Source organism: Aphelocoma coerulescens, chromosome 1A (genome assembly GCF_041296385.1).
Source record: "Aphelocoma coerulescens isolate FSJ_1873_10779 chromosome 1A, UR_Acoe_1.0, whole genome shotgun sequence".
Lineage (NCBI taxonomy): Eukaryota > Metazoa > Chordata > Aves > Passeriformes > Corvidae > Aphelocoma > Aphelocoma coerulescens.
Window position 1 is genome coordinate 46,524,517 of NC_091014.1, and position 12,487 is coordinate 46,537,003.

Below are 12,487 nucleotides of genomic sequence, written 5' to 3' on the forward strand. Positions count from 1 at the left end.
TCTTCACAATTATTTGCATTTCATAAGATGTTTCAAATCTTTTCATGACTGGATTGTATACCAGAATAACAGTATTGGAAAAATGTAGTTCTCCAACTCGTTTCTCTCCCTCATTGAAGATGGAGAGGATCAGACCTCAGAATCTCTCCCACTGATTCAATCTCAAAACATTAAATCAGCACATCTCAAAAACATATTTGCATGAGAATGTGTTAAGATTCTAATAAAGTTCCTATTTATTCTGATTTTTTAAAAAGTGGGGGGAGGGGCGAGACATCAGCATAGTTCTACCAGCTTGCTTGAGAAGATTTGAGTATTTTTCCAGAGTGCCAGTATTTTCTTCTTACAGTATATGCATTTTATTTCAGGTTGTTTAGCAGACTAAACTGTAAAGTCTGTAAAGCTGTATAATTGCAAGATACTCCAATGCTAAGGAAAACTTCTCTTACTGGAAAAGCAGACCATGGAGACATTGACTCACATAAAGTTTCTTGGATAGAAAGAAAAGAAAACCCAAACCAGTCCATATGCTCTCCTGAGTAAAAAAAATTCACTGCGAGTCTTCCATGTAGTTTGACATGCTACCCTAATAGTACAAAACAATTAACTTGACACTACAAAATAGAGGAATTCCAGACCCAAGGTTCCCAGTGCCTGCATTCTTCCCAAAGTCCTTATGTCAAACATGAATATTCCCAGGCAACTGTACTACTACCACTTCTCAGCAACATTTCCATGCCTCCCTGATTTGACTCTGATTAGACACACCTAACAATTACAGATTTGTTTCTTCATGGTCTGTAAGAACAAAAAGTGAGAAGTCAGCAAAATGGCTTATTCCTTATATCTGATAGGCAAGAATTGCTTTGTCCATTCTTGTCCATTCCCAGCTCTGGGGCTGGGACTGCCAGAGTGGCTCTGCAGTCAGCCTTGCAGGAGACTGGAAGCAGAGCTATCTGAGCCCTCTGACTCACTCCTTACTGACAAGCCCTCAGAGCTGGCAGAAGCCTCCCTGCTGCACCACAACGTGAATGTGACAAAAGGAGGGAGGGGAAAAGAAAGGCAGGCTCAAGGAAGCAGAACACAAAAAGAAAGCCAGTGATAACACATGACCAAGGATAGCGAAGCCTGATAGAAAACCTAAAAAGCCTGTTATCAAAGCTATGTCATTAAAACCTGATGGACAATTGCAGAGAAAGAATTTTATGTACAACTAAGGGTGGCAGAAGCCAGCTAGATACACAGCGGAGATTGGAAGACAAGACTGCAGAGCTGATGCAGAAGGAGAAACCGACCTTCTTCAGATCAGGAAATAATCCATTATAATATTTGAGAAACAGGTGAAAAAAAAAAAAATCTACATACTTGGCCCCTACTTATCAAGAAGTTACATCCTTCAAAAATTGAACAAAACAAAGACATGGGTTTTAATGTATAACACCTCCAATACCTAAAATGTATTTTGTGCATTCAAATCTCAGCATAAGGGCTTGAACTTGCAGTATTCTAAATGCTATTTAGATCTTGCAGACTTTTATTAATTTAGTGTTTCTGAATGGGAATTTCTCAAAAAAACCCCCAAAACCAACCAAACAAAAAACCAAAACAACACCACCAAAAAACCCACAAAAACACACAAAAAACCCCGAATAAACCCCCACCACAACATCAAAGAGGAATATGTATCAAAGCAAAGTGCTTAACCACACAGATTTGAGTATGAGACTCAATATTCCACTAAGGTTTTCATGGACACTTAATTGACCTCTTAATTGACCTCTGGGGACTCAGTCACCAAAGCAGAATTTAGTATGGAAAACTAAACTTACATTTTGCATCGACATGCTCTTTTCTGGAAAACCAATGCATTAATCTAAACCAGCAGGTGTGGGACAAATACTAAGTAATATTTAATCAAACCAACATTGAAATCATAAAGGATTGTTGTCACATGGTACCCCCCCTCCCCCGGCCTATTCAAAGAAAAATCCTAGCTGGAAACAAAATGACACAGTTATAAATAAATTAGAAGTCATGTACATTTGCAACATCTTGAAGGAACACTGTCAAAAGTAGCCAGTGAATACAGTATGCTGTTCCCAGAAGGCTGAAGGATTAGACTCACTCAACCTGAAATACAATTCTCTTGCCCAGAAAAATGTAACAAATACTAAAAGGAAGGCCAAAAGATGCAAAAAAATTTGTTTTCTGCAGCATGATAGATATTCCAAGGCACATTCATTGTTCCTTTGCATCTTTAGTTTACTGGATACATGTACACTCAATATTACTTTTAGATCTAAGGAAGATTTTGCTGTTCTTCTCAGAACAAAGGTTTGACACTAAAAATATGATATCTAATGCATAAATATTTCTCTTTCATTTGGAATTTTCAAAAGAATGGTGTTACTTTGAAACAACCATTACAACTACTGGTATCTGACAACACTAAATGAATTGTGGTGTTATCAGCATCACTGACTTTTCATCTCACTTTTCAGGCCTGAACCATTTGTTTTTGGAAAAAAAAACCCCAACCCCCCACCAAAAAAACCAAACCAAACCAAAAACAACCAATAAAAACCCAAACAAAACCAAACCCAAAATGAAAAAAACAAACCACAAAACCCAAAAAAATAAAAACCCCCCAAACCACAAAACCCACCAAATCCAGAGAGCTGCATTTCCTGTTGTTATCTGTGACTGGATAATGATATTTAAAACTTCTTTTACACTTAACAGCACATTTTCTATCTCACAGCAGCTAGTCTTCACTCACTTTGTTTATAGAGTCCTCATAAAAACACATTCCTCTAAATTATCCATTTTAAATTGGCAAACAGGTAGGCCAGACAAAAGAAACAATCCTGAAACACCATTTTGAAAGACTTCTTCTTCGTATAGTGGAAACAAAACATAGATTATTTGCTCCCAAGATACTGACACTACTTACTTTATTGAGAGTATTCCCCTGAACTACTTAACAAAAACCAAATCCATTCTGACTCCCATCAGCAGCACCTGTTTCACCTCAGTGGTTCACACACCAGATCAGGACCCTGACTCTCTTCCTTTCAAAGCCAAGCCTTCTCTTTTCAGTAGAAGGGAGGCTGACATCAAATAAGTCAGAAATGAAGTTCTGACAACTGATACCTACCATTAATTACCCATTTGCATTTAATTCCCTGTGGAAAGGCTCAAGCAAACAAAACATATCTGAATTAAATGAGACATACGAAGCTCAGATAAAAACGTCAAAAGCTATTACCATTCTCCATTAAAGCATGCTGGTTTCACCAGATGGGATTGTGAGGAAATTTCTCAGTAACCACCAAAGCACTGAGTACATTATCAAAATTCCATGTCTTCCTCCAGAAAGAAATGAGGCATGAGCTAAAGACACCATTGAACTCTTCTGGTAATGTCAAGACTGGCATTCAGACTTAATATATTGAATATATGCTATTTTGACTAGAAGTCAAAGACCATGCAATTGGTTTGAATTTCTTCAGAATTTCTAAGAACAATCTCATTTGTACACTGGCTTTAATCATAACATAATTTGCTTTGCGATCCCCATGAGCAGTGCAGTACAGGAATTTGTGTGCCATGATCTATGAAAAAGAGCTGAGTGCGTGTTCTGACAGGCTGGGGAAAACGCGAGAGGCAATTATTTCAATAACAACAGCAGCACTGTTTCTCTAACTGGTTTTATAATACTGCCTGGCCCAGGAAATGATAAAAAGCTCTTACAGAACTATGCAGAAAGGGTAAGACAACATTGATAAGGAAGCTTCAAAGGATTTGAGATAACACTGGATGGGAAAACTGGAGAAGCTGCCTGCCCAGCCCGTCTGGGTGAGGACCCTTACACCTCCCACGGCCGAGCCAAAACGAATATTCATCCCTGCTCTCCCAGCAGCACTGATCCAGGTCAGGAGACTACTGTATTGTTGTGTCCTCTTTTTTTTCCCTAGGGATTTCTTTATTCTCTGAAATCTACTGAAGTTAACTATATGCATTATTTGTTCCATAAGGTAGTTTCTGACTAATAAATGGCTCTGGTTATGGTTTTCTATGAGTGCTTCTTAAAGAAAAACAACACAAACCCAGTTGTGCCAAGAACATCCAACTTAGGGAGCAGCTTCAGCTACAGATTAGCCAGGGCGTCCACTTAAACCCTTACATCACCACTGGTACTGGGGAAGGTTTGTGTGGAGAGAGAATAACTATAAATCTCACACATTTAGCCAGATAAGAAAACTACAGAATTTCACTTCAGGAGCAACTGCAATCTCACATCTACCATGCTTCATACAGCAAAACTACCCTTTTCCTAAAGCAGACATATTCACCTGGATTCAGAACAAAACAACACAAACTAAAATGAGTCACATAAACACATGAAATGCATCCTTATTTAAGTTTGGTCTCACCCTTCTTAGGTGCACCAAATCGAGGGAATACCAAGAGAGTGTGGTCAAAACCCCTGCAAGATATTCAAAAGATTAGACTTAAACAAAAAGCATACACTCTGTCAGGAACTTGAATTGTATGAAAGACAAAACTAAGAAACACCCTGCTGTAAACTATAAAAATACTCAAAAACCACTTGAATAAATGTACCAGTACCTAGCCCATAACTAGAAATCCTACTTTCCACGATAAGGTTTCGTGTTTTCCAGCAAACAGACCCAGGTTGATAATAATATTAGCTATAAAACAATTAACATAAGATGCCCCTTAAAATATTTGTCTCTTCCTGTATAAGAGAACACAGATTCTTTGGAGCATATGTTTCCTATACACACATCCAAAATGAAACAAAGCTTAGTAATTCTCAGTGAAAAATAAAGTTAAATGTGACTACCTAGAAGCTAATTCATTTATTCTTGTTATGCATATGCTCGCAATAGTGTGAAGAAGTTTGCTGGGGACTTTGAAATATACAGGCTGCATATTTCATTCAAACCCTTATTGCTGGTTTGAGATAAATCTTTAGGATCTGCAAGACAAACTGATTAGCTGAAGTTAAGAAACTGCATGATACCATATTGGGTCAAAACAATGCTTTACCTGTCACCACACTGACAGACACACTAAGAGATGCTATTTAGGGAGAACACATGAGTCTGGCTACTCTCTGTGGCCGATTTCTCTTCTCAGCATCCAGTCACAAATATTAAAAGATCTGTTCCTGCCTATTCCATTTACCATCCAATGTGGACATAGAATCACAGAATCATTAAGATTGGAAAATACCTCAAAGTTCATTCAGCCCAACTGTTAACCCAGCACTGCCATGCTCACCACTAAACCATGTCCCCAAGTGCCACAGGCAGACATTTCTTTAACATTTCCAGGGACAGTGATTCCACCACTTCTGTAGGCAGCCTATTCCAATGCCTGACCGCCCCCCCTTTCAGTGAATAAATTTTCCCTAATATCCAATCTAAACCTCCCTGGCACAACTGGAGGACGTTTCCTCATATCTATGCACGTATCCAACCTCTTTTTGAATCTGCTGATCTTATCTGTCTCCACCACCTCCTGAGCTAAAGAAACACAGCAGCAACCTGCAGAGTTACCAAACACCATCACACTAATATTCTGTGAGTCACACAGAAACTGTGTACTACTACCACCTTTGCTGGGAGCACAGGCAGATACAGAAGACTCATCGTATTTAGGGAGAGGCAGTAGCTTCTGTTATACCCAAAAATGCTTTCCAGACCTGATGAAGAATTTGCATACCCAAAAGCTTGTCTGCTTTTCCCAGCTCTATCAACTGATCTAAAAATATATTAATTCCCCCTACAAACCTAGCAACTATGCACTCTATGGATAGCTATTCCAGTATATTGTGAGACTGGTAAGGTTCATTCCTCCCCATTGAAGTATTCTTGGATACAAATACATGACTGTGTTTGATTTGCTTTAATTAAACCGGGAAAAATTTCACAAATTTTGAGGAATATATGAGGAATAACTAGCTTACTTTTCCTCTTGACTCATCGCCAAGTGCAAGCAGTTTTCAAACAACAAAAGCATACAGAAAGATATACAGGAACAACTGTCCTGCTGACATCTAGCAAAAGGGGTACAGCCTCTCAAGCTATCATTTAAACATATTTACAACCAACAGTTACAATGCAGCTGTTTAACTTCCCTTTTCTCTTTATTTTACCTATCAAGTCTCCAACGCCTGTTTGTAGCTTCACAAGGCTCCTCAAATTCATAGAAGTCAGCGCTCTGCTCTTCCACGCTGCTGGAGTTCTGCCACTCAGAGCAGAGATTTCTCCTAGCACCCATAGCAAAAGGCAAGTTCTCATACTCAGGTATTTCCTCATAGTGACGCACATTCTCATACTCTGGAGCACAAGTGCTGGTTGCAGAATTCAAATGCATTTGGGACAAATTCTCTCCCACAAGTACGTGCCTATCTAAATACTCCAGCCTTTGATTATTTCTCATCTCAGGTTGACTTCTGTTTCTCTGCCTCTTCTTCTGTGATGCTGGACTACTTATTTCTACAGAATGCGCCTTGGCAGATTTAGCTTTCCTTTCACTGCCTACAGACCCTATATTTCTGTTATTTCCATACCCATCCCCACTGGAAAGGTTGGCAACAGCACTCTCCACTGACTGGCTGCCTTTAGACAGAAATTTTTGAAAGTCACTTTTCTTTAAGCAAACTGACAGTTTCATGTTCAGAAGCTTTTTGAAGCTGTTTTTCTTGTGATGGTCTTTGCAGGGCTTGTCTGTCCTGTCCATGTCCACAGCAGAGAGAGACTTGGCCCTAGGCTTCGTCACAACAGTCAAGTGGCTGAAGCTGGTAGCAGTTTTTAATGATTCAGAATTTCCTGAAAATGGAAGAATAGGATGAGGTAACTTCCAGATGGGTTTTTCAGAAGAACGTTTGGCTATGTCACATGATGAAAGTGCATCCTGCCCTTTGGCTCGTGGATGCGCAAAGCGAGATCCTTCTAGAAGGCTGTTCGATTTGTCCTCACTGGAGGTGTAAGAACTTTTGTCCACAAGCTCTGCTGATGCAGCTTTTTTCAGCAGGCCAGCAGCTGGAAGGCCATGCCTCTGTGGCTTCTTAGGAACAACTTTCGGAGAACTCTCATCCTTTATTTTAACTTCTTTCTCTTCCAAGTTTTGCGGGGAAACATGGAGGCTGTTGGAAGCAGATGAGTGCTGACTGCTTGTCAGTTTGAGCTGCTTTGGCAAACTCATGGACAAGGTATCACACCTGACAAAGTTAGTCCTTTTGTCCACAGCACCTGGCCAACTGGTGTCATCTGTTCTCTCATCCATGGAGTTGTGGTCTGCATTTAAAGAAGATTCAATACTTCCCATCAAATCAGGACTTCTTTGTGAAAACTGAAGCAAAAGATTTTGTGAAGCTGACTCTTTCACAGCAGGTTCCTTTACCTGAGGCATTTTTTCTGCATTGCTTTGAGTTACCTCACATTTTTCTGGATGAAACACTTCTACATTATTGTTATAACAAACACTTTGACCAAGGACATTAATTTTTGCTGGCTTTTTTATGCCTTGGTCCGCAACCCCACAAGAATCTTTCTCTGAACTAGATGGTTCCTTTGTTCCTTCTCCTGTGGTGTCTATGCCATCCTGACGTACTAGACATGCAGCACGTGGCTTTCTTGGTTTAGGGATAGGAAGCACTTTGGAGCTCAGGACTGAAGACGTGTCAGGGGAGGTTTTATCAGCATCTGCTTTCATCCCTACTTCAACTGAAAACATCCTATTGCAACTTAAGTTTTCATTCTCTAGGATTTCCTTGTCCAATGGGGAAGAACAACTGTGATTATTTTCAGTCAAACTAGGACAAATTTCAGACATCTGAAACTCATCAGCAATAATCTTACCATCAGCATTTTGTTGCTTCTCTTTAGCTACCTCAGAAGATGATGAAGACTGTACAAATTCCATAAACTCTATTTTAACATTATTCTTGGAACTGCTGCCATCCCCTCTGTCAAGTTTGTCTGCATACTTGTGCCTCACAGGACTGCTGTTAGGAAACACACCATGAGTTAGGACATCTTTAAGTTTCTCTTCCAAAATGCTGGCTTTCAAAACCACCTGACTTCTATTTCCCAGTTTTTCATTGTGACTATCCCCCAGAGATAGTGCATTTCTTTCACCAAGTTTGATGTTCTCTAAGGTGTCAAAGTGCTCAAGAATGATCTGAGTTTTACAGGTGTTCTCTCCATTTCCAAGTTTATGAAGGCATTCAAATTTGCAAGATGACACAGGTAGAATATATGCTGTGTTTCCAGTACTCCCTTCTGAGGTTTCATTTTTATAGTTCAAATGGTCTAGAGTTTGAGAAGAATCTTCCCTGTGCTCCTCAAAGCTTTTTGTGCTTTTTCGTGTAGATGATGGAGGTTTAACTTCTGGAATGGAGGAGCTCTTGAGAACCTTTGGTTTCGGTGCAATCGCTGGCTTGGTTTTCCTTGCTGCTTGTATCCCACCAGAAAGTACAATATCAGGCTTTGGTGCAACAGGTGGAGGTGCTGCCTTGTGTCCTAGGACAAATTTTGGTTTGGGGGCCACAGGTGGCTTCTTAATTTCTAGAAAAGATGGAAAACAAAGACTTTAGTCACCACTGCCCACAGAACAACTTCACCTGCAATGCAGTATCATAAAAAGTTTTGTAACGTTTAACTTGCAATCTACAAGATCTCAATGTCTGCATGGATCCATTTTTCTGTTAAAAGCATGCCTCTCTTCCCTAACACCACTTTTTTACTAGTTGCCTTTGTTTTAATAGGCACATCAAGGAGTGGTAGGGAAAGTTTTCAAAGTCTTTTTGTAAACAGTTTCACGTATAGTGCACATACTCGCTCCGATGCTGAAGTCTGATGCCAAGAAAAGCAAAGCAGCTTTGCCTGGTTTTGCAGTTTTAACTGTAATACCATTGTAAAACACGGCAAGTACGGTAAGCACCACACGTATAATAAGCCATGAAGTTAATGGGACAGCTAGACTAATGACCAGGGCAGTTCAGACCCTTCCTCCACCACCCAGAGAAATGTGTAACCTAAAATTCCTCGTTCCCTTCCTCTCCTCTTCAAACAATACTGAGATGAATTACTGTACCAGTTAGAAAGCTGCCATGTCACTACCAACAGTTCAGTTGGTCTGTGGTATGAAGTTAATGCAGTAATTTGTAGCAAGGCAGTACCTTTCTATTGTAAAACACTATTTCTGTGCCTCATATAAAATGACTCTTCCCAACATGTCTGACCTAGAAACAGTCACCACTACTATGAATTAAGAGTGACTTGGCACAACAAGGTGACAAATCCTGAGAAGAGTGTACAGCACTCAGGAAAAGGAGCTCATGAGGAACTTTGAGACTGTGCAGTTTTGATCCTGTTGTGGTTTGGGGGTTTTTTGTTTGCTTATTTTGTGGTTGCTGTTTTTTAAGGTATGCCTGAAACATTTGAATATTGCAGGAGAATATTTATGACCAATTCATTTCCACATGCTGGAATAATTTCAGATTTCTAAGTCCTCTGAGTGATTTTTGATATGTGCAAACTGGTTTGTAAAGTAAACAAGTGTCTCACGCTGTTTATATATTACCTCTGTATTTACTACCTTTGTTTTAATCAATATTTTGGTATACTTTCAGTAAGTCATATACATGTTCAATAAAACCCTCAAGAAAACATACTAGTTAATGTTTCACATCCAAATAGATAGGTTAGGCCATTGATTTGTTATTCCCTTTGAAATGTGGGTTTGGTGTTTGGTTGTGTTTTACCACCATTATTACTGTAGATATGCAACTATACCTTAATCTCTAGCCTAGAAATGCAAGAACAAAGTTTCAAAGTTTAGGTTTGTTTTGTGGGGGCTTGTTTGTTTGAAGGAAATCTAGATAGGTTTAAAAATTTTTTTTAAAAAGAAAAAGAAAAAAAAGCCAATGTCCTTAGTTGCAACTATTTCCTAAACAGCAAGCCACTACTCTAAGCAGAGAGCCAAAACCAGTAAAACCATATTTTTCTAGGACATGAATCACTAAATGGTACCCAGACCGACTCTACTTATACTTAGAATGGCTGCCCTTGCTGCCATTACATTAGCAAACAGGTAAACCCAATGGCAGAGACAATTTTAAAGAAATTCTGCAAGAGGGAATCCAGAATTTCTTTCCAAAGGTACAGCTCCCTATAGCCACTGACAAGTGACCCAACTGCCACCTATTGCCAAGGCTATACCACCTTCTGTATCCCATCTAAAGGCAGGTTTCCTACACAGAGATGAGTTAAAAATTTGCTAGGAAAAAATAAAATTAACTCTTTGGGTGGGTAACTACTGATCCCAAACAGCAGAAGAGAGCTGTACACTCACTTTCAGACAAGCCAACTGCTTATCCAGTTGGAAAATGAAGTGATGGCAATAAAAGAGCCCATGTTCCACTGTGAAAAAACAAGGAAGGGATACCCAGTTTGTGACAGAACACAACACAGTAGCAGACCTGGGCCATGTTCAGTAATATTTATTAAGCTATTGAAGTTCCTTGAAAACAGAAGAGAGACAGGCTGCTTTGGAACCCTTCCTGATGCCCAAATAATAGAAGTGGATTGAAAAACATACAAGAGGTTAAACACTGGCTAGGTAAGCAATAGCCTGTGGATTACTTTTCCCACTCACAAACTGAAGTCCATAAACCTTGGAAGTTTCTCTCTCTATAGTGGGACTGCCTAACATTTTGGATACCACCAAACTAGATTACCCTGCAGGGATTTCAACTAGCATTTATTAGGGAACACACTCAGAAGTTATGACCTGACACCATTACCTGAATATAAATTATCAAAAAATCCCATGGTTTTATCAAAACTAAACCATGAAAATGTAAAGAAATGCAAAGAAAACAAACCAGTTGTTTATAAGCCAGTGGTGGAAACCTGGATAATGAACAGAGCAGAAAAATTCACTTCTGATAATAAGTGTAATTCAGTATGATTTCTGAAGCCTACTAGAATTTTTCAAATTACTTCAATGCTAAAAAGCATTGAGACAGACAGAAGAGACCAGTAAATTGTGTGGGATAATAAAGACACCACTGTCTGCTTTAAAGTGATTGCACATTTCATCTAGAGTAGATATGGGTCAATGTCTTAACAGGCACTTTACAGTCTCGGTATCAATACAGATCAGCAGTCAACCGCTCCATCAGAAAGGAATGTGATGAAGAGCCCTTTCAAACATAAATGTGACGTGAGAGGAAAGACTCCAGGAAGGGAATGCATACCAGTAGTTTTCCTCAACAAAATATCTTTAAGTTTCTGAAGAATACAAGCAATGAAATACTTAGAAGAAAATTACAGCAGCTGACAAGGGTTAAAATATGGTAGATTTATATTAGAAATCAAGAATTAAAGTTCAGTTGTTATAAACCAATTCACTGTTGGATGAAAAACACAGTTCTACATAACAGTGCTCTAAAAGGGACAATTTCCCATCCAGAATAGAACGTAAACTAAGTAGGAGGCAACTGTTATATATAAAGGTGTAAGGAATGACTGGAAGTCATATGAGAATGACTTTTTGTTAAATGGCAAGCATAAGCAAGCCTCTTTGGTGAAAAACAATAAATATAATCAAGGAAGCATTACAGAGTAAATGCATGGAGCGGTTAGTTGTTTGGACAGTGGGCTTTTTCCTGCTGCCATATGGAACTAACTATTCACCTAAGGACAGAGATGCTTGGTTATGCTGAGGAGAGTAAAAATTGAAGAGAATTTGGAAATCATTGTACATAGTTATTTTATGAGAGCTCCATGCAGGTCTGAAGCTAAGCAGTAAATAATATGGTAAGTATAAAAGATGAAGGCAGTTGAAAATATTTCTGTACATAGCACCTGCCAGACTGTTAGTGAAATGTTATGTCACCTTCTGGCAATCTCTGAAATAACTACAGAAGTATCCAAGGTCTAAAAATTATGCTTCAAATCCCAAGGAGGCTCATCCTGGTTAATTTAACCAAGAATTTTAAAAGTAAAATTGTAATAGAATATATACTTATGCACAAGTGAAATACTGGCTCTTGACTCAAAAAACCCCAAAACCAAACAAAAACAAACAACCAATCAACCCCAAAACACTAACCCCGATGAAATTCCATAGCTGACCAGTGAGATTTGACAAGTTCAAACTAGAAACAAAGCTCTAAAATTATTATGAAACCCAACGGATAATTAACTACAGAAACACCTCGCCTAGTCTTGTGGGGGAGCCACAGGTGCTTACAGACAACTTAAACTCACTTTCTGACACATTTAGGATTTTTAGAGGAACCTTTGGACTGGACATTGGATTCTCTAGCCTGTCTCACTCAAGAAACTAGAGAATCACTATGACTTTCCCTCCTCCCCCCTCCAATCTTAACTCATTTCTCAAAGAGAATCCCTGCATCCAGGGATTCCAGCAATAAATGCAA

The 12,487-nt window shown here is 39.1% G+C and overlaps 1 protein-coding gene across 1 annotated transcript in view; it reads right to left on the reverse strand.

The window, feature by feature from the left end:
* Positions 1-12,487, reverse strand: part of FGD6 (FYVE, RhoGEF and PH domain containing 6) — a 73,978-nt gene that overhangs the window by 55,783 nt on the left and 5,708 nt on the right. The window contains exon 2 of the mRNA XM_069000324.1: positions 6,188-8,603. Within this exon, the coding sequence (XP_068856425.1) occupies positions 6,188-8,603 (2,416 nt within the window). The remainder of the gene's footprint in view (positions 1-6,187; positions 8,604-12,487) is intronic.